The 27,009-nt window shown below is 37.6% G+C and overlaps 2 protein-coding genes and 1 long non-coding RNA gene across 9 annotated transcripts in view; 1 reads left to right on the plus strand and 2 right to left on the minus strand.

Moving 5' to 3' along the window:
• The window catches only part of LOC125241171, a 38,914-nt gene extending 21,217 nt beyond the window's left edge, over positions 1-17,697 (minus strand). The window contains exons 1-4 of the mRNA XM_048149519.1: positions 17,554-17,697; positions 7,067-7,806; positions 6,468-6,584; positions 4,097-4,185 (exon numbers count right to left, since the gene is read on the minus strand). Of these exons, the coding sequence (XP_048005476.1) occupies positions 4,097-4,185; positions 6,468-6,584; positions 7,067-7,806; positions 17,554-17,607 (1,000 nt within the window). The 5' untranslated portion in view covers positions 17,608-17,697. The remainder of the gene's footprint in view (positions 1-4,096; positions 4,186-6,467; positions 6,585-7,066; positions 7,807-17,553) is intronic.
• LOC125241172 lies at positions 11,180-12,409 on the minus strand. The gene is made up of 3 exons (XR_007178717.1): positions 12,283-12,409; positions 11,480-11,482; positions 11,180-11,230 (listed from the first exon to the last, which is right to left on the minus strand). It is a non-coding gene; the product is annotated as an uncharacterized LOC125241172 (long non-coding RNA).
• Positions 17,698-18,076: 379 nt separating the features above from the next.
• The window catches only part of LOC125241009 (circadian locomoter output cycles protein kaput), a 31,224-nt gene continuing 22,291 nt past the window's right edge, over positions 18,077-27,009 (plus strand). For all 7 annotated transcript variants that reach the window (XM_048149270.1, XM_048149271.1, XM_048149272.1 and 4 more), the window contains exons 1-5: positions 18,077-18,513; positions 21,046-21,194; positions 22,068-22,249; positions 22,332-22,446; positions 24,619-24,714. In XM_048149270.1, the coding sequence (XP_048005227.1) occupies positions 18,476-18,513; positions 21,046-21,194; positions 22,068-22,249; positions 22,332-22,446; positions 24,619-24,714 (580 nt within the window). In that variant the 5' untranslated portion in view covers positions 18,077-18,475. The remainder of the gene's footprint in view (positions 18,514-21,045; positions 21,195-22,067; positions 22,250-22,331; positions 22,447-24,618; positions 24,715-27,009) is intronic.

A 27,009-nucleotide genomic window follows, 5' to 3' on the forward strand; every position in this document is an offset into this window, starting at 1 on the left:
CTTTAGTTTATACTTTTTAACGCTCTATATAAAAATGTACTACTGTAAACGGAAACACCTCAGTGGCGATTAATCTAAGAGTAATAACGAGAGTAGAGTAGTATCTAATAAGTAATCTTCTTAAATACCGTTACCGATATAATCGTGATTCCCATTCCCCAGAATTATTCAAAGTATTTATTACTGATTGGTGCAATAGTGGCCATCATATTATATTGTAGCGGTCAAGATTCTTTAAAAATATTAGAACACGAAGATTGTACCGTAGTACTACGAGGTTGTTATCGATAGGAAGGAAAGTATTCGTGGCGTTCCAAGTCTAAAGGGTCCTTTTGCTTTCTGTGTAATACATACATACATAAACTGACCCCTGTGTTCCCAAAAGGGGTATGCAGAGCACTTGAAACTGCTCAAGTTGTAGTGCCACTTACCAATTAACGGGTTGAAGGAAACCCAAATTGAAATTGAAAAAAAAATCCCCCTTTCGCTTAAAGTGCTCCGCACATTCTCAATCAACCCCTAGTGCTAGGATAGGGTAGGAATAGGACACCTATACCAATTTTCTATTTAAGAATTCTTTAGTTTATACTTTTTAACGCTCTATATAAAAATGTACTACTGTAAACGGAAACGCCTCAGTGGCGATTAATCTAAGAGTAATAACGAGAGTAGAGTAGTATCTAATAAGTAATCTTCTTAAATAGAAAATTGGTATAGGTGTCCTATTACTACCCTATCCTAGCACTAGGGGTTGATTGAGAATGTGCGGAGCACTTTAAGCGAAAGGGGGATTTTTTTTTCAATTTCAATTTGGGTTTCCTTCAACCCGTTAATTGGTAAGTGGCACTACAACTTGAGCAGTTTCAAGTGCTCTGCATACCCCTTTTGGGAACACAGGGGTCAGTTTATGTATGTATGTATTACACAGAAAGCAAAAGGACCCTTTAGACTTGGAACGCCACGAATACTTTCCTTCCTATCGATAACAACCTCGTAGTACTACGGTACAATCTTCGTGTTCTAATATTTTTAAAGAATCTTGACCGCTACAATATAATATGATGGCCACTATTGCACCAATCAGTAATAAATACTTTGTGAAAATATTTTACGAGTATTACTTACTAATAATTCTGGGGAATGGGAATCATGATTATATCGGTAACAAACAACAAAAAAACTCGATAAACTTGAGCTCGTCGTACTTACTGGAGAAAAAATATTAGCTGTGTTTTTAACTCCTATGAAAATCGATATCATTACAGTCAAGTTCACAAATATGTTTACTTCCAAATAGATATAGGTACTTATGTGTAGGTAATTAGGTATACACGACCTTATTGTCAATGTCTTAAAGGCGTCTAAATATATTTTTGGCTAGTTCCACTTTGTTTTTCATGTTCCTGTCTAAGTCATACTAAAAGCCGATAAGGTTGGACGAGCACGCGATGAAAAATAGAACAGTAAGTCGCCTGTCTCTAATTACTTGGACGTCAGCCTTCTGTACGTAGTTATCATTCAAGTTCGTCATCGACATAATCAAAATGCATCTAAAAAATCACGACCAATGCCAATCATTCTGAATTTAAATATTAAAACTACATAGGTACTTATCAGGAAAGATTAAGGGATGATATGAAGCTATTGAGTTATGATGGTCGGCGTGCACATCACCTCTTATGTAAGTGATGCATGACAATCGGGTTTATGAGCCAGTTAAAGGGACCAAGAGCTCTCAACCGGTCTTGGTGGCCCATAAACTGGAACTGAGTTTACTGAGTGAGCACCGGCCTGGCCGGGCCCGCGGGAGCGCGGGGTGGCCAATCCCGACGCAGCTCACTCGCCTGTTACTGCGCAGTTGCACGCAGATTCCACATTTAAAACTGTTTTACTACGCAACTTGATTGATTTTATTTAAATTACCAACGCACTACTGATAGAGGAGGCAACTTTGAAAATACGTTACTTCTACTTAAGATACCTATTAATTAAACATGGTTTAACTAACGATGTATCTAACTAATTTGATATTTTGAGGCAGGAAAATTATTCGACATATACCTGTAACCTAACCTATACCTTAGTGGAATTATCAACCTTACTTTTGGTAGAATTTAAAAAAAAAAGTTGCTCAACTTTTTTCTATTTTTTTTTGAGTAGTACAGTACATACTTCTATAATACATATGTAGGTCATAAATAGAGATCGTTATCAAGGTGCACTTTTCGTGGCAAACGGTACGGTTGGCAAAAAAAACAAATACTTACATTTAAATATTCACTTTGTTCTTAACTACAAAATAAATACATACCTTCTTAGGATTACACCTCTACGGTACAAAGCCTTTTCCGATGAACTATATATTTTTAAAACAATATAGGTACGTAAATGACATTAATTATGTCATAAAAATACATTACGCGAAGTGTAGACATATTATTTTAATCCAAATAATCAAATGCACTCTAGATAAGACTATCTAGAATTGTTATTCAAGTACCCAGTTCAAGTCAAAAGTAATGCACGAAGCCAAATCTGTTGAACAAATATTAGTTATTTATTCAATGTAATTTAGATAAATAATTATAAATATGTGTATATTACATAATTTGTTAAGTATATAATGTTTTAAATACTTGTGTATTTGTTTTTTTGCCAACCATACTCTGCCACCAATACAGCACGCTGATAACGATCTTTAGTCATAAACATCATATAACTACCTAGGGAAGCAAACAACTGGTATAATATTTCATATACATATTTTTATATATATATAAGTAAGTATCTCTATTTATTGCGATTCGTATGAATTATATTATTCATTCAACATTTCACGGACCAGCTAAATATGGCGTCCAATATTGTATTATGTCTCAAGGTGTATCCATTTATATTTGGGAAGAAAGGGTTTGACGCGAGGCTGTCAGCAACAGAGGGGAGATGATTCATCTGAAGGCGTACGGCCGTAGTTCAGCCTAACGTAACCTGCGACCCGGCGGCGGCGGCGCGGGCAGGCGCTCTCGATCGCTTCGCTCACAATGTCATTATATAACGGCTATGTAACAAATGGACGATTTACATAATAGCTTTGTCGGTCCGCTATTATACCAGAGGAATACGCGACATTCATTACAATGAATATTATTTACCTTTTTCATTATTTTTCACTCGGCAATCTATAGTAGATGACATTGGTACAGCTGAAGGTGTAGATATATTTTTTAAGGGTGACGTAGAACAGACTCAGTCTAGATTATTAAGAGTCACCGCTCAATGTCAGGTGGGCATTGACTTTAAAACACGACGCAATCTTCAAGCATAAATATATTCACTTTAGTCCGAATATAGCCACAAAAACAGTTTTTACTTGGTAATCGAGCGAGCCAAGTTAGCCTTAGGGTGCATTAGGGTGCACTTCTGATTGTTAGATTATATATTGAGTAATCTATAACAAATGTTCATGAAATTTGGAAGGTACGTCACAATTTTTGAGAACGATCGGCCTGGATAATATTTAAGCTATAGGTAGGTACCAAATGTTAAAGTTAAATCGCAGCCTGTTTATACGATGAAGATTCATCTTCTGCATTTGTGTGTGTAGAAGTGTAGAAAACGTAATGTGTAAGGTAACCACAGACTACACTGAAATCATTATTAAGACAGGTAAATAATTAGGGAAACGAAAGTTAGGTAATTAAATAAGTAATTTAAGAATATGACACAAAGCACTCTGCAAAATAAGATATTAACTAAGTTATAGCTGACATACTTATTATGTATTGACACTTATAGATCGTGTCATCCACGATGGCGCGTGCATTGACTTGACTCGTAAGTCGTAATATGTATTATCTTTCTAAGTGCTTTACACGGTACAAGAACTCGCATGCGGTTTTCATTACAAAGCGGCAATTGATCGACAGAAAGGATGCAACCACAACCATTCGTAATATATTGGATATGATTTGACAAATCCGCGCGTCACAGAGAATCACACGATCTATAGCATGCTAAGCTTTTACAATTGGAAACGTATAACCAAAGTAAAAATGGAAAAGTATCCAGTAGCGTGACGCAGGGACTAGACACTGACCTTGTATAACCCTGCCGAGAATCGCGCAGACGAAATCATGCAGTGGCTGCCCTCTAACAGGTGGTCGCTCCGATGTTCTCAAGGCAACCCTACGAACAAAAACAAGTAGCTTTAACAACGTGCCCTACAAGGGTTCGTTTAAGCGGACGCTATTATCGATAACTTTTGTGATATACTTTTCGCCTGAAGTTACGGCATTTAACACGAAAATATACTTTATGGTATTTCAAGATGATCTACTAAAGTATCTATTAACTTACTTAAAATAGGAAATATATGAAAAAAAAATTACCCTATTTTCATCCTCATCTCATATCATTTTTTAAAATTATGCGATGAGTATAATATACCATACCATGCTTCAATAGCTTTACTTAAAAACCTTAAAAATAACTAATCTTGCACGCCACGATCAATAACGTGAACGTAAACATGTACTGAATATAATAGTCGAGTGCGCGACATTGTATAACTTTTACAGCTTCTATACATATAATCGTTACATGATAAGTAAATTATTTACGAACCGCGTTATTAATTTTCATCTAATAAAACATGATTGGGTTTTTTATCGGACTAGTCTGGTCCAGATAATTTAAACATTTCGTCCCATAGCATAATTTCTAAGGGACCGTCCACAGTCCACACTCAAGAGACGCATGTCCGCCGACGCGGAACGGACGTCACCGTCACGCCTCCTGAATGTAATTTAAAAAACGTCTCCTCAGTACATTTTGTATAGGAAAGACGTAAGACGCGCCCCCAGGCGGCGCGGCGCGCGCCAAGCGACGTCCCTTGCGCGTCCTTCCTATACAAAATGTACTGAGGAGACGTTTTTTAAATTACATTCAGGCGGCGTGGTGCTGACGTCCGTTCCGCGTCGGCGGACATGCGTCGCCTGAGTGGGGATGGTCCCTAATAGTACGATGCGCCTGACTCACCAATCGACGTCTTAATTTAATTTCCATATTTACAAGTGCTATTGAAATAGTGAAGCTTTGAAGCTAGTTATAATTAGTTCAGATGACGTCATGTGGAGGGCCGTCACATAAATAGTTAGTTCCTAAATCCCTCATTAATCACCTCCACGATCAGGATTTGAGAATAGTGAGAGTTTCTCTCTAGCTCGTTATTCAATTATAGAATCCAATGTTTCGTTCAGAAATGAATAACTACACCCGCCGTATAAAATAAACATGTTATTTTACTCCCTGAGGCAGAATAAATAACATAAAAGTAATAGAATTGGCAACTACCTACATTTAACATATAAATCGAGTTTGATGACTCGTTACCGTGCCAGGTACAGTGATTGTTTTACGACGCATCAGGTCAGGTTTACATGGTCTATTAGACATGTTATAGTTTCGTCATTGTCATGTCCGTTACAGAAGTCTGTGCGCGCTAGTATACAGAAACGTATTATTTAGTGAATATTTAAGATTAAAAAAAAAAAAACTGTGCAAGTAGATTTAAATGACATAACCTAACCACAAAATTAAAATTTTGAAAAACCCCCTACCGCGACCTAGTGGAACGATTTTCATGAAATATGGCTAAGGACACTCCCGACTAACACAGCTTTCAAATAAAAAAAACTAAATCGAAATCGGTTCATCCGTTCGGGAGCTACGATGCCACAGACAGACACACAGACAGACAGACAAACAGACAGATAGACAGACACGTCAAACTTATTATAACACCCCGTCGTTTTTGCGTCGGGGGTTAATAAATACAAAATCTTCCCCGTTGTATGCAATGTTCCTAACGACTTGAAAATACAAATTACGATCCCTTCTTTTTAACCCCCGACGCAAAAACGAAGGGGTGTTATAATTTTGACGTGTCTGTCTGTCTGTCTGTCTGGGAGTGTTCTTAGCCATGTTTCATGAAAATCGGTCTACTATGTTGCAGTCGGGGGTTTTTTCAAAATTTTAATTTTGTGGTTAGGTTATCATCATTGTCATTTGTCGTAGACAAATAAAGTTAAATTATACAAATCTTCCTTCAGCCAGCGTTTCCGTATATGTACGACAAAACGTAGCGAGCGATGTTTGTTAAGAATCAACAGAATAACTCATTTGGCTCTCATCGCTCAGCGATAATTTTATATTGGTTCTTGATGAACACATCCCTTGCCACGCAACGTCGCACATTTCTATCAGAAACGTAGTCTTAGGTAGTTTTGCTAATGCAAGTTTAGAATAACACATTTTCATAGTGATGTATCTAGCTCGCGTATTTTCCTTATGAAGGTAACGTAATATTCCTTTCGAATGGCAATCACCCTTCGGATGGAATGTGTTTGGGAACGGCACTTCACTGTCCGCAGTACAATAACAGTCAAATGTTATTATGTGTAACTTACCTGGACGGTTGTTTGTTGGACAGTATTTTGCCAATCAGGTGCTGGACGCAGGTGTCGACATGCAGCTCGGCCGGCGCCGCCTCGCCGCACGCACACGACGAATTGCTTTTGATGCATCTACGAATAACTCCACATCAAACAGGTGTTGACGACTTTTAATAACAACATATACAGTAATGGTTACATTCCCAATCGTTCCTCATTCATTTTACGATTATGAGACGGCTGTTGTCGGGGTGACGATGTTTAGGTAATAGGTATTCCTATTATAAGAACTGGCGCGACATTTGTATTGAACCTTCAATACTCAAAGTGTCTCATAAAACACAGTGATTATATTCAATATTTAAATTGCAGCGCCGCGCGATACGATCGCGACTGCTAGCGAAAATGTACGCTTCTATTTGAATACACATGAATAGTAAGGATGGAATATTCTTTATATATGGCATCAATTTCCTTGAGGTAAATCAACAATATCAATAGAGTAAAATAAAAATAGGCCAACAAAATAGTATCCCCTATTGATATGCTTTTGCCAGTCACACAACAATGAACGCTGGAGTGAAATGTATAAAAATACAGTAAAATATGCTCACTGTATACATCGGGTGTGTCCGCAGTGTGGGGTGACAGGCAGCGCGGGCAGCGCGCCGCAGTCCGCGCAGCAGATGTCCTGCTCCTTGGGCATCTTCTTGAGGTGCGCCAGGTTCACCAGCTGGCCCGCCACGTGCATGGCCTGCTGCAGCACCAGCGGCACGGGCGCGCTCGGCACCACGCGCGTCACCATCATGCACGACATCATCAAGTGCACGTTCACGTCGCTCTTCCAACCTCGACCCTCGCGCGGCAATTCAAACGGCGGTATCGTTAAATTACGAAGAACCCGCAACAGTCTCTGCCGCGCCTGCCTTCGTAGTGTTTGGAGCCAATTTGTCGGAGCTGTGCAGTTGTTAGGCGACGATGCACTGTTATTGGATAACGTTGTGCTTTGCGTTGTAGGATTTACCGGCTCTTCTTGTTGCGAGCTCACTTCGCCTTGGACCTCGTGGCTCTTGGAAAATAACATAAGAATTCCTGCAGCTTGTATATCGTCATTGGTTATTCCTAAATGTAAAGTCTGGTCCTGGTCCGGCGTGGCCGTAGTGGTCGGATCGCTGTGCCGGTGAGTGGCGCTGATCGTGTAGGGTTGCTGCCTTACGTCGTTCGCTCTCCTGTATATCGGTTCGGTGCGAGCTACTCGACGCAAGGATCGCCTAATACTAAGTCTGTCTCTTGTACGACAATCGACAGTTTGTGGTCCGCTTTGCAGGTCTGGTCGGATATCATTTTGTGTGACCTGAAAATAATACATTTTGTTCTAATTTTTATTTCAACTAGAAACCTACTCTGAATACGCCTAAAGATAAATATATTCCTTTTTTCGCGCGAGTAGTTATATTAGATTTGGTAGCCACGTGTGCCCGGACTTGTTGCTCCTGGCTATGTGCGATTTATTCACCGATAGCTGGCTACAGCTGCTTATTTTGCTCGAGTAGCCCGGCCGCATTTCCACTCCGCACTATTGATTTTCTGGAGTGACCTTAGCTAACTGCACCTCTATTATCTCTGTTGAATAATACATTAACGGCACCTACTCGTATTATATTGACACAATTAAACTGTTGATTGATTAATGCGATGGTATGCTATGTTTCTACGTTAATCTATTAGAAGACAGCAAACAACACATGTACTTATTTATCTACAATTCCGTTGGGCTTAATGTAGACCCATGTATAGGTATTTTAAATCAGCTACCTGCCGCCTGCGGCCTCTGTGCATGGCAATAATATTTCCTATAGTTAACTGAAAACTATCGTGTATTTTCTCAACTATTTATTTCCTTACCAAATATAATTTTAAACAGTTCAGCGGCTAACGTGTGAAATTAACCGACATACAGATAAGACAAATAGTAACATTCATACAGTCTGACCGAAAAGTGTAGAAATTAAAGAGGCAACATCGTGGTGTCTCGTTTTCTCACACATTATGCTTTGAAAGGGATGACACTACAATGTTGCCACTTTTTAATTTCCACTCTTTTTGGTCAGACTGTACATAGGTATTTTTTTTTAAATCGGGCATTAATCGAATGGCGTACATTTTTTATTAATTTTATTATAATTATTAACGTAAAATACACGGCTATTATAATCATCTCTGAGAATATTATACTCAATTCGACTGGCTATCATCGTTTGCTAATTACGTACGTTATTAGGCTTATTTGATTTATTGAAGTTTATTCAATTGTATCTCATCTACTAAAATATTACATTTCATAGTCCAAGTAAATTCAATATTTAAACAAAACAATATAAAATGATGAAATCAAAAACTGAAACAATCCAAGCAATAAGTGACAATGTGGCCGTCGGTGAAACTGTCGTTTTGGCTTATTTGATTAGTGTGTATAATAATAAAAGATTATTAAGTGGTAAATGTTTCATTATGTCCCCTGATCTACGGCCTATCTGATATTGTAAGTAATTCGAAACCTGAGCGCGCGAAGCGTTGCACTTGACCCCGTTCTACAAGAATACGGCTAGAAACTTAACTCTATCAGTGGGAGCCGCTATCCGCCGGCGCGCTTGCACACACGTCAACTAACCGCTTACATAAAATACGCCATTGAACACAGTCATCGTCTGGGGTTGGTTGCTCGCAATGGTCTTACGCAAAGCGCCGGTAAGCGGCGCGTTATATAACGCGACCTACTGGCACACTGACTCTGTATGCCTGTACCTCGGTTGCACTGCTCTGCCTACGTACTGACTAACCCTTCTGTCTGTTGTAATGTAACTCGCGAATATTACACATTCAATAAAAATTCACACACATAACGCGCTATCAGATCTCATTATATAGTCCCGTGGAGCTCTTTAGAACTATGAGAATCTTAGATAACACTGGGCTCTAATATTTACAAGTTAAAACCATAGCAACAGTCCCACAAAAAACTTTAATGTATTAACTGAATTAAACATTTTGTACCGTGTGTTTCAACTATGTATTGCTAGAATATACATATTTGAGTAGGTATGTAAAGACTAAATGCTACATATTATAATAGACATTCTTTGCGAGTCCCATTCCCATATTGGTCGATTTTCTTTGTATATCGATTCTCTAACTAACGCAAGCTATGTATGTATACATATACCTATGAGTGCACACGATAAAAAGGAGCATTTCCAAGTTTTTTTTTAAATAAAATTACGAAAAATGTACAATGGTAGGTTGTCCGTGACTTAGACTCTGTTCTATAAACTTAATTTATTCATTTATAGAAATGTGTTCGCACGACGCCCACGACGGTAAGTATGGTCGTCGCTCTGTGTGTAAAGTACTTTACAATACTGTAATAGTGTAATACTGTTCTATTGGGTTTTTGTCAGAAAATATGTCTCCCATACAAATAAAAAAAATACACTTTTAGGGCAGATAGTCTTCCCGACCACCTCATCCTGATCAATGATTACTCGTATCTATTATAAAAATTTAGAAACAGCCCTTTATTTACAGCCCTTAATAAAACAACTGCCAACAATCAGAGGTAACTAAGAGAATTGCTCTGAATGATTACACGCGTTTCTACTTGATATGCCTATATTCTTATGCATATTGTAGCGTACGTATAATACCTATCTAATATTCACATTAACATGTGTACCTAGGGGTATCGCATACATATCGGTTACAGAAAGCTGCAACTCCGTTATTCGCGCATTGCGGGTTGAGCTACAGCATCAGGTTACAATTTTCTTGTTATATCACTAATTCACTAGTACAGTGGGTATGTATATACCTATACTTGTAAATTCTCAATCGGTCAGATCGCTGAAAGATGCACAGTGTGCGTAGCCAAATGCACGACAGGGTTATTGATCGTCAAACGATTTAAGCTTATTTTTATAAGTTTTATGACTTATATGATCTACCAAAACGCGCAAAGCAAAGCGTGGCAAGGCGATGACACTGCATCGATTTTCTCGTAGTGTTTCGTCGGTTTTTAACCCATACAACATGGATTAATACAAAGAAATTTGCCGAAATATAACATACTCGTATTAAAATCACCTGTATTGTAGGAAAATCACCCTAATTAAACTGGATAATGCTTATGAAATGTAGGTAATTAAGTACACTATTCATTTATAAAAAACCTGACGATCGTTATTCTGGGGAATCGGATCGAAACTTGAATGAAAATGGTTAACGTGCCTATGTTACACAGTCTAACATAACGAGTTGGCAATGCATTAACATAATATTGAAATCCCACGAATGTTTCTCTATAATCCAATTATTGATATTTGAATATGTCAGTAATATGATTATTGTTGAAGTTATATTAGTTCTTGGACCTAGTCTAGGACCAGTAAGATTTTTTACAATCATTATACGTAAAGCCTGACCAGAAACATAATATGACTATTGTCAGGAGGGCGCTGTTTTTCTGATCTATGGGTTGACAGTTCAGTATAGTATGAAGAAAATAGTTGTAATGAAATTCCGCAACATGGCGCGTATTTCTTTTCTAGTCAGGCTTTACAGCGCGCTAATAGGTTGTGTTGTGTAATATATATTAGGTATGTAAGTACTTTTTTTTCGTATAATAATGGCTTTCTGCTACCAGGGAACTTTGCCAATGTATAAGTAGTTTTTTTGCGAACGAGGCCTTCGCGATGCACTGGAGGATAGCTGGAGCAGCAGTACTTAAAGCATTAAGGTCCGACCGAGAACGATATTTTTGTCTCGGCCGAGAACGAGACCGAGACTCAATTTGATTCTCGGCCGAGACCGAGAATTTGTAAAACAGTAAAAAAATATGCCCTTTTTACAAAAACATGTTTTCATAATCGAAATTCACCTATTAACCAGGAAACCAAGAGTATGTTGGGTCCTGCAGCAGGACCCAACAAGCAGGACTCCTGCTTAGTGTTTGGTTCCGTAACTACCCAAACCTACTACCCGCGCTCCTTACCTATCTACCGTAGCAAAATAGACTACGTCAGTGACAAAAACAACTATACGGCTCGCCCGGTGGTAAGCAGTCGCCATAGCCTATAGAGGCATGCAAATTCAGAGGTTTTACACGAGCGATTAATACCCTGATTTTTTGTGATTTTTTGCAAGAAATCATAAAACAGGTTGTCGAATCGTGTTTTCTACGGGTAGTTTTCCAGGTTTTCCTTGAAAGTCTTTACTAAGCTTTACTTTGATTTTGACGTATTTTTGCCTAAAAAGGCACATGATTCAAAGTTTAGGGACACGAATTTTTTTTGATAGAGATTATTTCCAAAATTTTATGTATGTATATCAAAAACATGACTATGAAAAACCCATACTTACTAAAAAAACTCAAAACTGCATCCACAAAGCTCAAAATTTCGTCCGATATTCCGTAATTCGCCATTTCTATCATGTATGGCAGGTATTATTCTAACCTGCTGCTTTGATTTTTCGCGTCGTCGTTGTCGTTGTCGGAAATATTTTACACTCTTTTATGATTTATACCTAGGTATTTGTTTGTTTTTGGCTTAAAATATCGATAAAGACCCTACCAAAATCACTAAAATCGGGATACCAAACGGGCGATGTAGCAAACTGAAAGCTAAAAACCGGACGCGAGTGCGCAATAAATTCAAAATCGCAGTCTCGGTTTTGCCGAGAATCTCGGCCCATTTTGGCCGAGAACCGAGACCGAGATCTCGGCCCGATTTTCGGCCGAGAATGCCGAGACCGAGATCTCGGTCGGACCTTACACAGCATGATGGCGGCCGGGACCACGAACTGCCGAGTGATGTCCGTAGAATTGGTTATTCGTATCTCCAAAAGAATTCTTCACTAAATGCACTCTTTGCGCAGGCTATTCACTGCATAATATCCTATCAAATTATACATTAAACAGCAGAATGCAAAAATAAAAAAAATATATCGGAGAACGATCCGCCATGTTCCACGGGTCAAACGAAAGATATGTAAGTACTTAATACAAGCACTGAAATAGTACAATACGATGCAAGTGCGGAAAAAAGAACATTCGAAACGAGTAACGATAAATTAAAACAGATCGCAGAGAGCGTTTAATTTCAACACTTGTTACGAATTCCCAGTTCGCACGTGTATCGTACATTTTTCAGTACATATGACCCTTGAAGTTTCGACCTGACAAGAAACGTATTACTTTGTGAACTAGTGCGGAGAAAACACACTTGTGTACTGAAAATAAGTTAATAATCTACCTTAATGGCAGTAACGGGAGTTGAGGACCTAAAACTAATATTATAACCGGAAAAAATAGGCGATAACATTGATAAACAAAAATACACGTGTACCTACTTAATTAAAAAATTAGCTAGTAAGTATACATATAATATCTAGACAAGTATGCACTGTAATTATCGTTTCGGATTGAATATACATAGTTACACCTATGTGTCTACGCTGTATTGAATATATAACTACATATCAAACATATGTCTAAACAGTATGTTTGTGCAACTGGGCATTAAAGTGTTGACAACAATAAGTAGGCACACGTAATTATTAAGTAGGCTGATAGGTAGCTTGTGAAGCCATTTACAAGAAAATCGTTGTACTGATACATTCGAACAAATTGAATAGTAGAAAAACTTATAGGAAAGTGGATGAATTACTTATATACATATAGGTACTTTTTTAGGGTTCCGTAATCAACTAGGAACCCTTATAGTTTCGCCATGTCTGTCTGTCTGTCCGTCCGTCCGTCCGCGGATAATCTCTGTAACCGTTAGCACTAGAAAGCTGAAATTTGGTACCAATATGTATATCAATCACGCCAACACAGTGCAAAAATAAAAAATGGAAAAAAATGTTTAATTAGGGTACCCCCCCCCCTACATGTAAAGTGGGGGCTGAATTTTTTTTTATTCGAACCCCCACGTGTGATATATTGTTGGATAGGTATTTAAAAATGAATAAGGGTTTACTAAGATCGTTTTTTGATAATATTAATATTTTCGGAAATAATCGCTCCTAAAGAAAAAAAAAGTGCGTCCCCCCCTCTAACTTTTGAACCATATGTTAAAAAAATATGAAAAAAATCGTAAAAGTAGAACTTTATAAAGACTTTCTAGGAAAATTGTTTTGAACTTGATAGGTTCAGTAGTTTTTGAGAAAAATACGGAAAACTACGGAACCCTACACTGAGCGTGGCCCGACACGCTCTTGGCCGGTTTTATTTTACTTTATAGTTAGTAATAGTATTATGTATTTATGTTCCTACTTGTGTATGCTTGATAATTACGGAATAATATATATACATGATGGGTATAAGTGCTGGCCATATTTAATTTAAGCTTTATATATTTTCGTATTCTATCATTCCAAAAGCAGGGCAAGCACATGCTAGGACTGAAAGGACAATAGACGGAAGAAATTTAGTTCCGTAGGTCCTTCCATCGCCAGCACACCGCACCCTCGTTGAACTCTGGCAGCCTTACTCACCGGCAGGAACACAATACTATGAGTAGGGTCTTGTGCTGTTTGGCTGCGGTCTTCTGTAAGACGGAGGTATTTCCTAAGTTGGGCTCTGCTCTAGATTCGAGCGAGATATCCGCTGTGCTGCCACACAAAGCGGAATATCATTCGCTATGCCCTACCTCCTACATACGGTTAAACTACCCGTTTTTAATTAACCATATTCATTTAGCTACACGGCTGTATCGCGGTATAGCTAAATTAATATGGTAGTAGGTAACTGTCGCGTCGCGCTCTTCAAGGCTCAGCCACGACATTGGTCTAAGCGCGGCAGCGGTGAGCGGCGGCCATACATTGGAGCGAGATACAGCGATGGGTCTTTTCATTCGCACGTATGGCTGCCGCTCACCGCTGTCGCGCTTAGACCAATGTCGTGGCTGGGCCGTCATGGCTAAATGTCAACGGGAAGGCCACGATAAATGCGGTCCGAAAGAATGATTTGCTTCGAACTTACAAAATCATCCTCCAACATAAATTAAGGTGCAGTCAGTTGACGAAGTAGACCAAATGACGTATTTATATAAAATAACATAATAATGAAATAGGTTATTTATAAGGTACTATTTAGTCTCCGCTTACTTACTATTGCTGCTGTCAGTAACTTCTCAATGCTTTCACAGCAACAGAATCAATCGAGATTTACGGTAGCGTAATATAATGTCCGAATAATATGTAGTTGGGCCATTTTTATCAAAGTTGTCCACCCCACTTTTTTTTAGATTTGGAATTTTTTATGTGGTTTCCACTCAGAATCGCGAGCTCTTTCAATTCTAATGGGAGAAAAAAGTGTCCCAAGGTTTTTTCCCATTCCGTTACCATTTTTCCACACATTTTGTATGGCGGTAACGGAATGGAAGGTTCGAAAAAATGTATGGATCTTGGGACATTTTTTTTCTCCTATCAGGATCGAAAGAGCTCGCGATTCTGAGTATTAATCGCGTAAAAAATATCCATGTTACAAAAAAAGTGGGGTGGTAACTTTGAAAAAAATGGCCCAGTTAATACCTACTCAAAAATACTTCTCTTCCACTCTTCTTTTAGAGTGGTCAAGGTATGAGGTTAAGCCTCCGAAACACATAAAGCGTTTTGATATCGTAGCTTCAGCGGAGCGTTAGCAGAGCACAATGATAGCGGTGCTCTGGCGGAACGCTGCGTTCCGCTCGCAATCCGCGCGCATTTTGCTCGCAATCCGCGCTCGTTAGTTCCCGCCGGCGTCCGCTGGGCTCAACGCCAGCGTTCGTCCGGCGCACCGCTATCGTTGCGCTCCGCTACCGCTCCGCCTACGCTATCAAAACGCGCATGTGTGGCCGAGCTTTTAGTGGTATACCTACTTAGATTAGTCATTATAGGCACCTATTCACTCCCAGTGCGCTCGTTACATGTATAATTTGCTATCGATTAGGTTAGATACCTTCATATTAGAGATGGGCCGAATACGGACTTTGCCGAATACGAATATTCGGCCGAACATTCGGTTCAGCTGTTACCGAACCGAACATTCGGCCGAATATTCGGTTCCGCCATATTTTAAATCCTTAGAGTTTAAAACTTTTCAATGATTGGTTAGTAATGAGTACTAAGGCTCTTAATGTTCCTATACTTAATTTGGTGCATAACAAAATTTTGGTTTTTGTATGTTAAGCTGGGTTATTTCACTTTTTTACATAATTAATTAATTATTTTAGGTATATATATTTTAACGCATATTTAAATCCCTTTGGTGGTTCCTTAGAATCCTGAAATAGGATGTCATTATCCGATGAATTACGAAACAACTTACGCTATTAATTTACTTTGTTTATTCGGTAAATATTCGGCAATATAACCGAACTATTCGGCCGAATACCGAATATTTACCGAATATTCGGCCCATCTCTACTTCATATAAAAATAAATAAATAAAATAAATATTGGGGGACACCTTACTTAGAGCAACCTAGCCCCAAACTAAGCAAAGCTTGTACAGTCGACTACAAAGAGATGTATCCATTTTTTCACCTTGGCGCTAATATTAATATTTGACATTTTAAATATCGAGCTAAGAATATGGGTCAAATTGTCAAAACTGGGGTTCAAAAGTTTTAAGCCTGTGTCGAGATATGGCTGTCTTACACATTTTACTTTCACAGTAACTCTCTATAATACTCGACCCTCTTTGCAACTAACGAATATTAAATATAACAGTGCGCCAGCTACATAAATAGAGTACCTACCTACTACCTACGTACATAATATGTAGTGCAGTTGCATTAATCTCATTGTTTATTGGGATGATATGAGTTAGAAAGAGAAAGGAAGGTAGTATGGACGTAGTTTTCGCAAAAACGTTCCAAATGGTTCCAATCCACGTGAGTGTCATTAAGTAGACCTTGTATGAAAAAATTAAAATTTTGAAAAAACCCTACTACTACGACTAACTCAGATTTCAAACAAAAAAAAATTAAATCGGTTCATCCGTTCGGGAGCTACGATGCCACAGACAGACAGACAGACACGTCAAACTTATAACACCCCGTCGTTTTTGCGGGGGGTTAAAAACAAAAGTCTTTCATTTTGATGACTATTTCAGATGGACTGGCACGTTTTTGCGTAACTACGACCGTATCACTTACTATGATGTCAGCTTAACACTTGCACACTATGAGCGCTTGATCTCCGGTTATGTTTTAGCTATTATGGCAACTGTACTTCTGGATTAGGGCCCAAGGGATTGAACTCAATGAGGGTAGGACTAAAAATCTACTCGTCACAAGCCTACTCGTTAGCGTATCGTTCAAACGCAACGACTACCTACGAGGCGCTCGGAATGTGCACACGAAAGATTTTGTTGTTGAATTTGCTCGATATTGAAACAAATAGTTTTGTGATTGCAATCTTATTAAGTCACTACGTAATTGAAATCATAATGTCCTTTTCGGACTAAGTAGGTATTTGTAAGTGCGATAGGGACGCAGCGAAGTTTATCGAACTAAGTTGTGTGCTAATTATATTTCTCTGAATGCACTTGGATGTGAAGAAATGTGTAGGGAGTTTTTCAAGTTCGCTCACTAGTTGCGCTTTAGGCGCCTGCCGATTATTTATGTTTACACCAACACCATACTGTTTACGACACAACTCTCACGCCGCTTCGCTCGCGGTGGAGCCGGCACCGCCGATCTACCATACTAAACTTATACTGTTCAATATCCCTTACAATACATTTTAATAATGCATATGAGTCAGTTAAAAAGATTATAAAAATAGTTTGAAAACTACAGACTATCACTTTTGAAACGGTTAATAACGGTCATTCGACGCCGCCGGCTCGATTAAATCATCCCTAAGCTTAATCCTTACATAATTTTCTTACGTAATAACCACGTGGCGAGGATTTCGTTCTTTAATAGCTCACCAGGAGTCTAATACCACTTACAATTACGTAACATTATTCTATAACGTAAAAATGATCTTGTATACCTATACCAATTCGTCGAGATTTCATAAGGGGACTTTAAAGTAAAACTATTTACTATGTTACCTCGGTTGTAGTAGTTGGTAACGGCATTAGAAGCTCGCTAACCGGAGGCCACATGATATAAACTTCGCTTTTGTTTTGGGTAACCAGGATGTTTAAAAACTGTAAATCTGAAAACTATTTATAGATTCACACAACCACGTCCTACCGGACACTTATCAGAACTAACTGACGGTGACGAATAAGATGGTGGGAAATTGAAGGAAGGAGCAAATAGGAGGGGACAAAAATGAAGTTGTCAATGTCAAATGAACCATAGACAATTTAAGGGCAAGTTTCATGTAAAGGTTAAAATCAAAGACAAGTGGTTAAATATATTTCAATAGTTAATATGATCAGGGATAATTCGTTAACAAAAATATTTTTTGGACAGAGATGCTATATTTGAATTTAATCGCAACTTATAAAATAATACGATAGAAGTACAATTTTCTGTACAGACAGCCCTTTAGGAACAACATAAAAAAATAATCATGTGTACTTTGTCTATGGATGGTTTTCTTCCGATCTTCTGTATGAAAGATCATTCATGAGTACTTCATTCCTGTTGAAAATATTTATCTTATTGTGAATTACTGTGCAATTTATTATAATCGTTTAGTCATTGCCTAAATAGTAGCAGTGATAGCTTTTGAACTTCAATAGAACTAGTTTTGACTTCTATATCTTGCTGGCAGTGATAAAAATATATGTGGACAGTGATACGCACGCAGGAATCGCAGGATTTGGAATACGGTGGACATTATTATAATACCTATTTTCTACAGAAACAATATCTTATGTTGTCGTGTTATATCAGTTACCGCGATAAGATTGCAACCCAGCCGACGACGACTTATTATGCACACTACAACTTCATCGTAGTTAGTGCAATGTTGTAAAATTGTTCTTTCGATACCTAAAACTCGCCCTGCCGCTTAGCAAAATGGAAGACGACGGAGATGATAAAGATGACTCCAAAAGGTAAGTGCACCACAAATTGTTTATTGTTGATTGTTGGAAACAACAAACTTGACCTGTAATATAGTACTTATTGTAAATCATATTAGCCCACATTACAATCAAACAAAAAAATCTGTAAGCAACTAAAACACTGAATAAAATTGTGTACAGTATTAAAATAGTAGCATTTCATTATCAGATAATCATGTTTCACATTATTTAGGTATAGTTTCAAGGAATGCCTTATAACATGTTGCATAGTTTGTAAAAAAAAACAGTAAGTTGCCTTTGCTAAACAATTGAACTTGGTAATAAAAACCTATAGTGTAGGGTTTTCTAAACTGGCTTATGCATACTGCTGGAGCTCACAAGTGAAGGATTTGCGAAACATGAAAGTAAATGTACTAGCACATGAAACTTAAGCAAAGTACATGACTCACATGACCTTTCCCAACCAGTGTAGCCTAGTCGGTAGCAATCCTGCCTTCTAAGTCGATGGTCCTTGGTTCAAATCCCGGTAAGGGATGCAATTGTTTGAAGAACATAGATATTTATGGTTATATTTAGAGTTGTGCCGTTCCCGAGAATGTTCTCCCATTTGTATGGGAAATGTTCTCTCAGGAGAATATTCTCCATAGTAAAATGAGAATGTTCCCGAGAACGGCACAACTCTATTTATATTATATAGGTATGTATACGAGGGTTTGTCCAAAAGATCAAAGAGGCTCAGGCTCTACTCATGTGATTTGAATAAATGTTATACTATTCTGTGGGATATTCCAATACAGATTATGAGACTAATGTGAATAAGTAATTTATTATATTTTTATTACCAAAAGTTGTTTTGTATGGAATTTCTAACTTCTTAGAAAAACATTGATTTTTTTTATAAATAATCAAATTTGGTATCCAATCATCAATAGTGTCTTTCTGCTATTTTCCATACATGAATTACTGCACGTAAGGTTTATTTGATGTACTTATTTGTAAACATCTGTTATTCATGGTTTAGGATATGGCTTATTTGTCACCCTCCACTAAGTCACTATTATATTTACGTAATCAAGCCCAATTATACGTAAATAAACACAGGGTGTCCACTTTCTGGAAAGTCAGGGAAAGTCAGGGAAAAGTCAGGGAAGCTCATAGTGGTCATGGAAAGTCAGGGAAATGATTTGGAGGTCAGGGAAAAACTTGGCACCAAGAAAAAAATCAAAAAGTATTTAAAAAATAATATGATTTCTTGGGTTGACCACATCCATGACAGGAAAGAACGATTTCCGGTAGTGATTTTAAGGCAACTTAAAATTGTCACTTTAGACTTTTCATTACAATTATAGTATCTGGCCTCCATCCCAGTGATTGCTAATGAGAGATGTCAGAGATATCTTCATGCTCTAGCTGACCTTATTTTATCCGGACCAAAATCGTAAATAATCGTAAATGCGGACAAATCCAGATTTGTTTTTACATTGCGTGCCCTACCCACATATTCCAAAATTGCGAAGGGGGTCGGGAATAAATTCAGTAATTGTGATTCAGATTAACTGAAAAGTTGCACCACAATATCACCATATACAACATTCATAATTTGCTTTTGCTAGGGCGATGTGAAAACGACAAAGACAAAGTTACGTCGTTGTATAAATTTAAGTATCTATCCGACAATCCAAAGCGGAGTCACATAGAGGCGCAATTTTGTATGAGTCAAAGGAGCATAGGAGGATAATAAGCGTGTCGATGAGAGAATTTCAAAACACTTGGAAACCTAAAGGCATGTAGTGGTATCCCGATCCCGACGCTGACAACAAAAAAAAAATTTCGCACTCGCTTCGCTCGCGTTTAGTATTTTCCATTTCATCAATTTTAATTCCCTTTATTTTTCGTGAAAGTTTCATGAAATTTAAGATTTTTTTGGAAAGTTTCTGCAACTTGCACATATAACTACTCTGCTCTGATAGACTAGGTACGCCATTTTGTTTCCTATGTTATGTACATAATAACTACTATCAGCCCCAGGGACGTATAAAAGGGGAAAAAATTTCGCGCTCGCTGCGCTCACGATGTTTTTTTCTACCATAGATTAGGTGCCCAAGGGCGCCGAAACTCAAACTCGCTCTACCCTGATAGAGTGCATGAGCCGGCACTGGTATAGCCAAAAGTAAATGGCGATAACTACCAACTACAGATTTTGTTATTGTTAGTTTTATAAAACCAGAAATTAAAGTTTGATAGTTAACATAAGGATAAAAACACCGTAGGTATAAAAGTATGAACTGCCTTGCAAATTTTAATATTTCGTACTTTAGAAAACAAACAACCCAAATCTACATCACCTTAGTCAATAATGAAAAAAATCCCTCAAAACAGTATAAGAAAAATACAAATTGCATGAATACAACCGGAGCAGCTAAAAACTTTTGGAATAGCCCTCATATATGTAATGATTGGTATGTATATTGTTGCCTAGTACCCACAGTACAAGCTTTGCTTAGTTTGGAACTAGCTTGATCTATGTAGGGTGTCCCAATTTATGACATGTTATCTTTTTAGGAGGACCAGAAACATGAGTGAGAAGAAAAGGCGAGACCAGTTCAATCTCCTAGTCAATGAACTGAGTAGTATGGTGTCTGCCAATAATCGGAAGATGGATAAATCTACGGTCTTAAAATCAACTATATCTTTTCTGAAAAACCACAATGGTAAGTTCACTGGTTTGAACCCCGGCTCTAACCAATGAGTTTTTCGAAACTTATGTGCGAAATGTTATTTGATATTCGCCAGTCGCTTTTCGGTGAAGGAAAACATCATGAGGAAACAGGACTAATCCCAATAAAGCCTAGTTTACCCTTCGGGTTGGAAGGTCAGATGGCAATCGCTTTCGTAAAAACTAGTGCCTACGCCAAATCTTGGGATTAGTTGTCAAAGTGGACCCCGGGCTCCCATGAGCCGTGGCACATGCCGGTCTGACGCAAGGAGGATGATGATGATGATGATAAGGTATTGTTGATTTTGTTTGTCCGAGGTTATACTTTCCAACTGGATCAGAAGGTGGATAATCGTTTCATTAGTGTATCCTTGTATGTCAATTAATAAACTTTGTCACCCCATAAACCATAATCCCCCCACACCCCACCCCTTAATCGACTGGACAGTTTTTGACACAATTGTTTAATTTGTCAAAATTGTGATAGCAACATGGACTATGTAAATTTCGAAAATGGTACAAACTAAAAAGCCTGCTTTTTAGGTTCCATAAACAAACTTTTAGAATTGCCATAGCAATTTTCAACTTTTGTTTGGCAGAAACATCTGCAATCTATGCATGACATTTTCTACATTTGAATTGATTTTATACTATAGCATTATTAGTATCAAAGAACATTTAGGGCCGGTTTTTCAGTCGCCAGATAAATATATCTACCAGATAAAGTTATCACTATCCTTTTATCACACGTATAAATGACAATGACAGCTAACATTTATCTGACAGATATTATTTATCTGGCGATTGAAAAACCAGCCCTTAGTAAATATAATTCCATGTATCTCATAATTAATCAAATTTCTTACAGAAATTACAGTTAGATCAAGAGTCCATGATGTACAGGAAGACTGGAAACCAGCATTTCTGTCAAATGAAGAATTTACATATTTAGTTTTGGAAGCGCTTGAGGGATTTGTGATGGTTCTTTCTGCTACTGGCCATATCTATTATGTATCAGAGAGCATAACATCATTATTGGGACACAATATGGTAAGACGGAGATGATTCTAGACAAATTTACTTATCTAACATCATTAAGAATAGAGTTAAAAATATAATGTTTAAATTGCAGGGTGATGTGGTAAACAAAAGCATATTTGATTTGGCTTTTGAAGAAGATCACCCAATTTTGTACAATATTCTTCAGGGCCCCGCTTCACTAGACACATTACCAAGAGGAAGCCAAGGTAAAAATATCTGAATAGTTTGCTCATAAGTTAAACTTTATTGCTATCTTGTAAATGAAGTAATATTTGTGATTTGTATTTTATTTTACATTAGGAAATAATGCTATTTTGTTTAGGTAAATAGTATTATTTAAAGCGCAATGCATCTGTGCAGAAGCAATACTATTAAACACTTATCATTTGACAAAGTTATATTTGTATTTCTTATTTAATTATGCTGAAAAAGTAACATTGGCTGACTGACTGTGCAAGTAAAAATAAAAGTTCATTATTATATATGAGATTTCAAAGTCTGAAAAATAAACAATATAGTTAAAAATAATTTAAGCTTACATGCATTTTATATTGTTCTAATTTGTATAAGAACATGCTGTGCCATTTTGCCCTGCTTCTAAGCTGTTACTGTCTTGTTACATTTATCTATTTGACGAAAGCCATTCAGCCTTTTATATTAGCAAGTTATGTTGCAAAATATGAGCGAAATGTGAATGCGAATGTGATTGTTTTTTTTTCTTGCTATGCTGCGAGTGTTTATGTCTTAATTTACATGTCTGTTTTATACTTAACCCTTTTAATGCCACGGCTATCGTACCCTAGCCGGATTTTGGGTTACATCCCCTACAACATTAGCATTACGGAATATCCAGTCGTGGCCTCAATTTTTTCATAAAGAGTACTAACCCTCGGCTTATGTTTCTTAGGACTGTCGCTCATTTTCAGGAATAAGGGATTTTTTATATTGACTATTACCCTATTCCAAGCACTACGTCTAGATCCGGGGTCATGACCCCTTAGGCTAGAACCGCTACGCAGTTTTTGTACGATTACATCCACGACGTGTCATATCAAAAAATGTATCCGAATAACTTAAAGCGAAGTTGAGACTCAATTGCGAATTAATAACAATATAAGTTTAATACTGACATATTACTACGAAAGAGGTACATGGATATATGTACATTACATTGCTACCTATGTTTTATTCTCGATAAAGATACTTATTTTCGTTATTTTTAATGGGCCCTACGAATGGTATCATAGCTACAATAAAGGAGATCGTGACACTTCCTATTCAAGCGTATTAAGATAAAAACACCTGCCAGAATAGTCCTCATAACTCCTCGATCACGATAGTATTAACAGAATCAGGTAATTTCTCAATAATCAGAAATCGTACAATTTAATCACGAAACCAGAACGCAAAACTTGTAAACACGTACCTATACGTATACAATTTATACTATTCCGTAAAATAAATGTGGCATTTCTCAGAAAATATGCAATTGTTCTTGTTTGTAGTTCATTATTCCTTATAGAGAGAAAACAATTATTCTAACCGACCTTATTAACAAAAACTTTTCAACAATTGAGGTTGAGGTTTGTTTTAGGGTCGATATTGCTGGTAAATATTTGATTTGAGATCATCGTATTCTTTAAAATTAAATCGATTAACGATCAAACGTCTTCCCGAAAATGCAACTTTTTTGTGTTTGCGGAGAGGGGGGGGGGGGGGACAACACATTGTACAATGGCATACCTCATGTTGTTTTAGCATTAGAAAGAACGCGAGAGAAAGTATTTGTTTTAATCCGTATTATTTAAAATTTCCTAATTTTGTTCTGGAAATGTTGCATATTAAAAACCTACAAAAGCAGGCATTTGGAACTATCGGTTCATTTTATGAGCTGTCAATGGTATTTATTTATTTATACATATTAGGTACGTTATTTTTTTGTATTAACATACAGAATTTTATGATATAATACTTTGTTATTAAGTTCTATTTTGTGCTGTGTTTTTGGTGGCATATTCGACTGTGTTTACTGCAATGGATCAGTCACAGGCAGGCCAAAGTGGCTTGCAAAAACACCGTCACGTAGTCTTCTGAAGTTAGTTTCTCGAATATATAAATAAATAAATAATCACTCCAATTTTGCTTAGCGAAATCATATGAAGTGGTTGCAATTTAAAAAAAATCGTAAAATAACTAATATTGATCCGTTTATGTTCTCGTTCTGGTCAAAGTTGATAACATCTAATATTTGTCCTAAGAAGTTAGATTGATGATGACTGCTTGTTTGTTTACCAAATTTCTAATTCTAAAAAAAACGAGGTATAGTGGGCCCATAAATATAAATAAAGGTTTACAAGAAAAAGTGTATTTAATTTTAGATAACGAGACACGGTTCCAGTGTCACCTGAGGCGCGGCACCCTGGACTTCAGAGACGAAAGGTCCTACGAGCTGGTCGAGTTCAGTGGCCACTTTCGTGAGTATCATCAACTTTGCTTTTATTTACTTTTATACCTGTCCCGTTGTCTGTCTGTAGTCAAATTTTGCAAGTTTTTGGCCCACTTCCCGGTTTCCGATTCAGCTGAAATTTTGCACACATATGTAAATCACGTGACAATTCAATATTATGGTATCATGGAGCTGATCTGATGATGGAGCAGAAAGGTGGCCATAGGAACTCTGTAATGAAATGTCGTATCCCCTTCAAGTAAGGGGTTTTTAGAAACGTCTCGGAGAGCAGTAGATGAATGTTGAAAGAAAAATACAGTCGGCGATAAAAGCTTGTGCCGAAAATGAAAATTATGCAAAAAGCTTATTGTATGTGGGTCCTACAATACGAGCTTATAATTTAAATACTGATTATACTCCTCCGCAAGCATCTCCCGCGGAGAAGCGGACGGAGTGGCGAAAGTGCGTTGGAGATGGTCGCATGTTCGTCGATGAGACCTGGTTTGCGGCACTTGCTGACAAAAGGGATCTTTCCCTTTTGTCAGCAAGTGCCGCAAACCAGACACCATAGCGAAACGTCGCAATCGGTTGCAAGCTTCCCTTGTCAGCTATGTGGCAAAATATGTCCCTCTCGCACATTGAGTAATTATTACTTCGTATAGAGGAGCTATAGCAAACAACGAACGTGTCACAGCCTGTAAGCTGAATGCGGGGTGTGAACCAATGGCCTGCTTCCGTAACGTCGCAAGCGCTACGATTTTACTCGGCGCTTACGACGTTTCGGTCGCGATGATGAGCCCTGCATAGAGTGCATAGATTAGAAGTCGTAGTATAGAAGTGACATTGGTTTACATGGGCATTTTTTAATTTATGACTCAATTAGCGTGAGTTGTTAACAAAAAACATAAATCGCTGTTAGTTTTGTAACGACAATCAAGCTTGAAATCTGTATTTAAAACTAAACTTTTTTCACGTTCTGAATTTAGATTATATAGACCGTCAACCAAATCTTGTCACTAGAAAAAGGCGGCAAATTTGAAAAATCGCGGGCTAGCAACACTAATTTTGAAAATCGGTGGAAATTCGCGTGTCATTTGTATCTTATCTGTGGAAATCTCCACCCCACCAAAAAGAGAAATCACTAGCAGATATCCGTCCCTTTTTAATACATTATCTAATTCGTAAGGAAGGAGCGAGCCCCTTGAAAAAAAATATCTGTGGCTGGTTTTTGTTCGTTTCATAGGGATACCATACTTTAGTTTTATGTACATTGCTACTGCCAAAATTTGGTTGACAGGCTTTAGCTTAGTATAATTTACATAATTAAAACAAAAACGATGTTTTTATTGAAATTCCATGCTTAATTATAGTTGCAAAACTGACAGCGATTTAACTTTTTCTTAACAACTCTGTGAGTCCCAATTTTTTTAAATGTCCACATAGAAAGCTGCATACGGACTGAGCGTACATGTGTACACGTAGCCGCAACTGGATATTAGTTATTTATGTGACTGTTGCATAATGGTAGGCATTAAAACATGAGTGTTGTTTTTGTTGTGTTTTAATGCCTAATTGTGTATAGTCGCATACATAACTTTATCTACATCCATGTATGTATGGGCGCGGGTTTATCGTCCCATAGAAAATTTGAATTTCGCGCGTTTTTATACTCTCATAATTTGCTTGACCGTCTACCTACCCAAATTCATTCAGGAAGGTTAGGTACTGCATTTACATTTACATACTTACATGAAATTTGACACGCGTATTGAGAATCTGTTATAGACCGACATGTCGGAAAACTGTGCAATTCTGACAATAATAATTAAATAACCTTTTTTTGCGTCGATAAATATATAATTTAATGTATGATAGGAACACAGAACTTTGATAGGAAACTTGAACTAACTTGCGTGTCACGTCTGCTTTTGTTGCATTTTTTACTCTTTGGTTTCAACGAAACATGGCCGCCGCGACATGGCGCTTCGGCATGAGTTTTTATTGATATATTTTTTAAAAAGTAAGCGTGTTTAAACAAAAATGCAGTAAACCTACGTATGAAAAGTCACTCCTTGGCTTTTGTTAGATTTTCCCGAGCAGTTTGTATTGTATTTAGACGAAATATTTTTCATTGCGATACGTCAATCTACCACAGCCGTTCGGCACAGACTAAGCGCGTTTTTGCCGATCGGCTCTAAGTGTTGTTACACAAAATCAAGTTGAGGTGCCCTCTCTAGTTAACATAATTACTCAAAACTCTCGCATAGGTCTCTTTAGTCATCAAAAGCGATGTGGCTCGGACATTGCACCATAAATCGTCTGA

This window comes from Leguminivora glycinivorella, chromosome Z, assembly GCF_023078275.1.
Source record: "Leguminivora glycinivorella isolate SPB_JAAS2020 chromosome Z, LegGlyc_1.1, whole genome shotgun sequence".
In the NCBI taxonomy this organism is placed as follows: domain Eukaryota; kingdom Metazoa; phylum Arthropoda; class Insecta; order Lepidoptera; family Tortricidae; genus Leguminivora; species Leguminivora glycinivorella.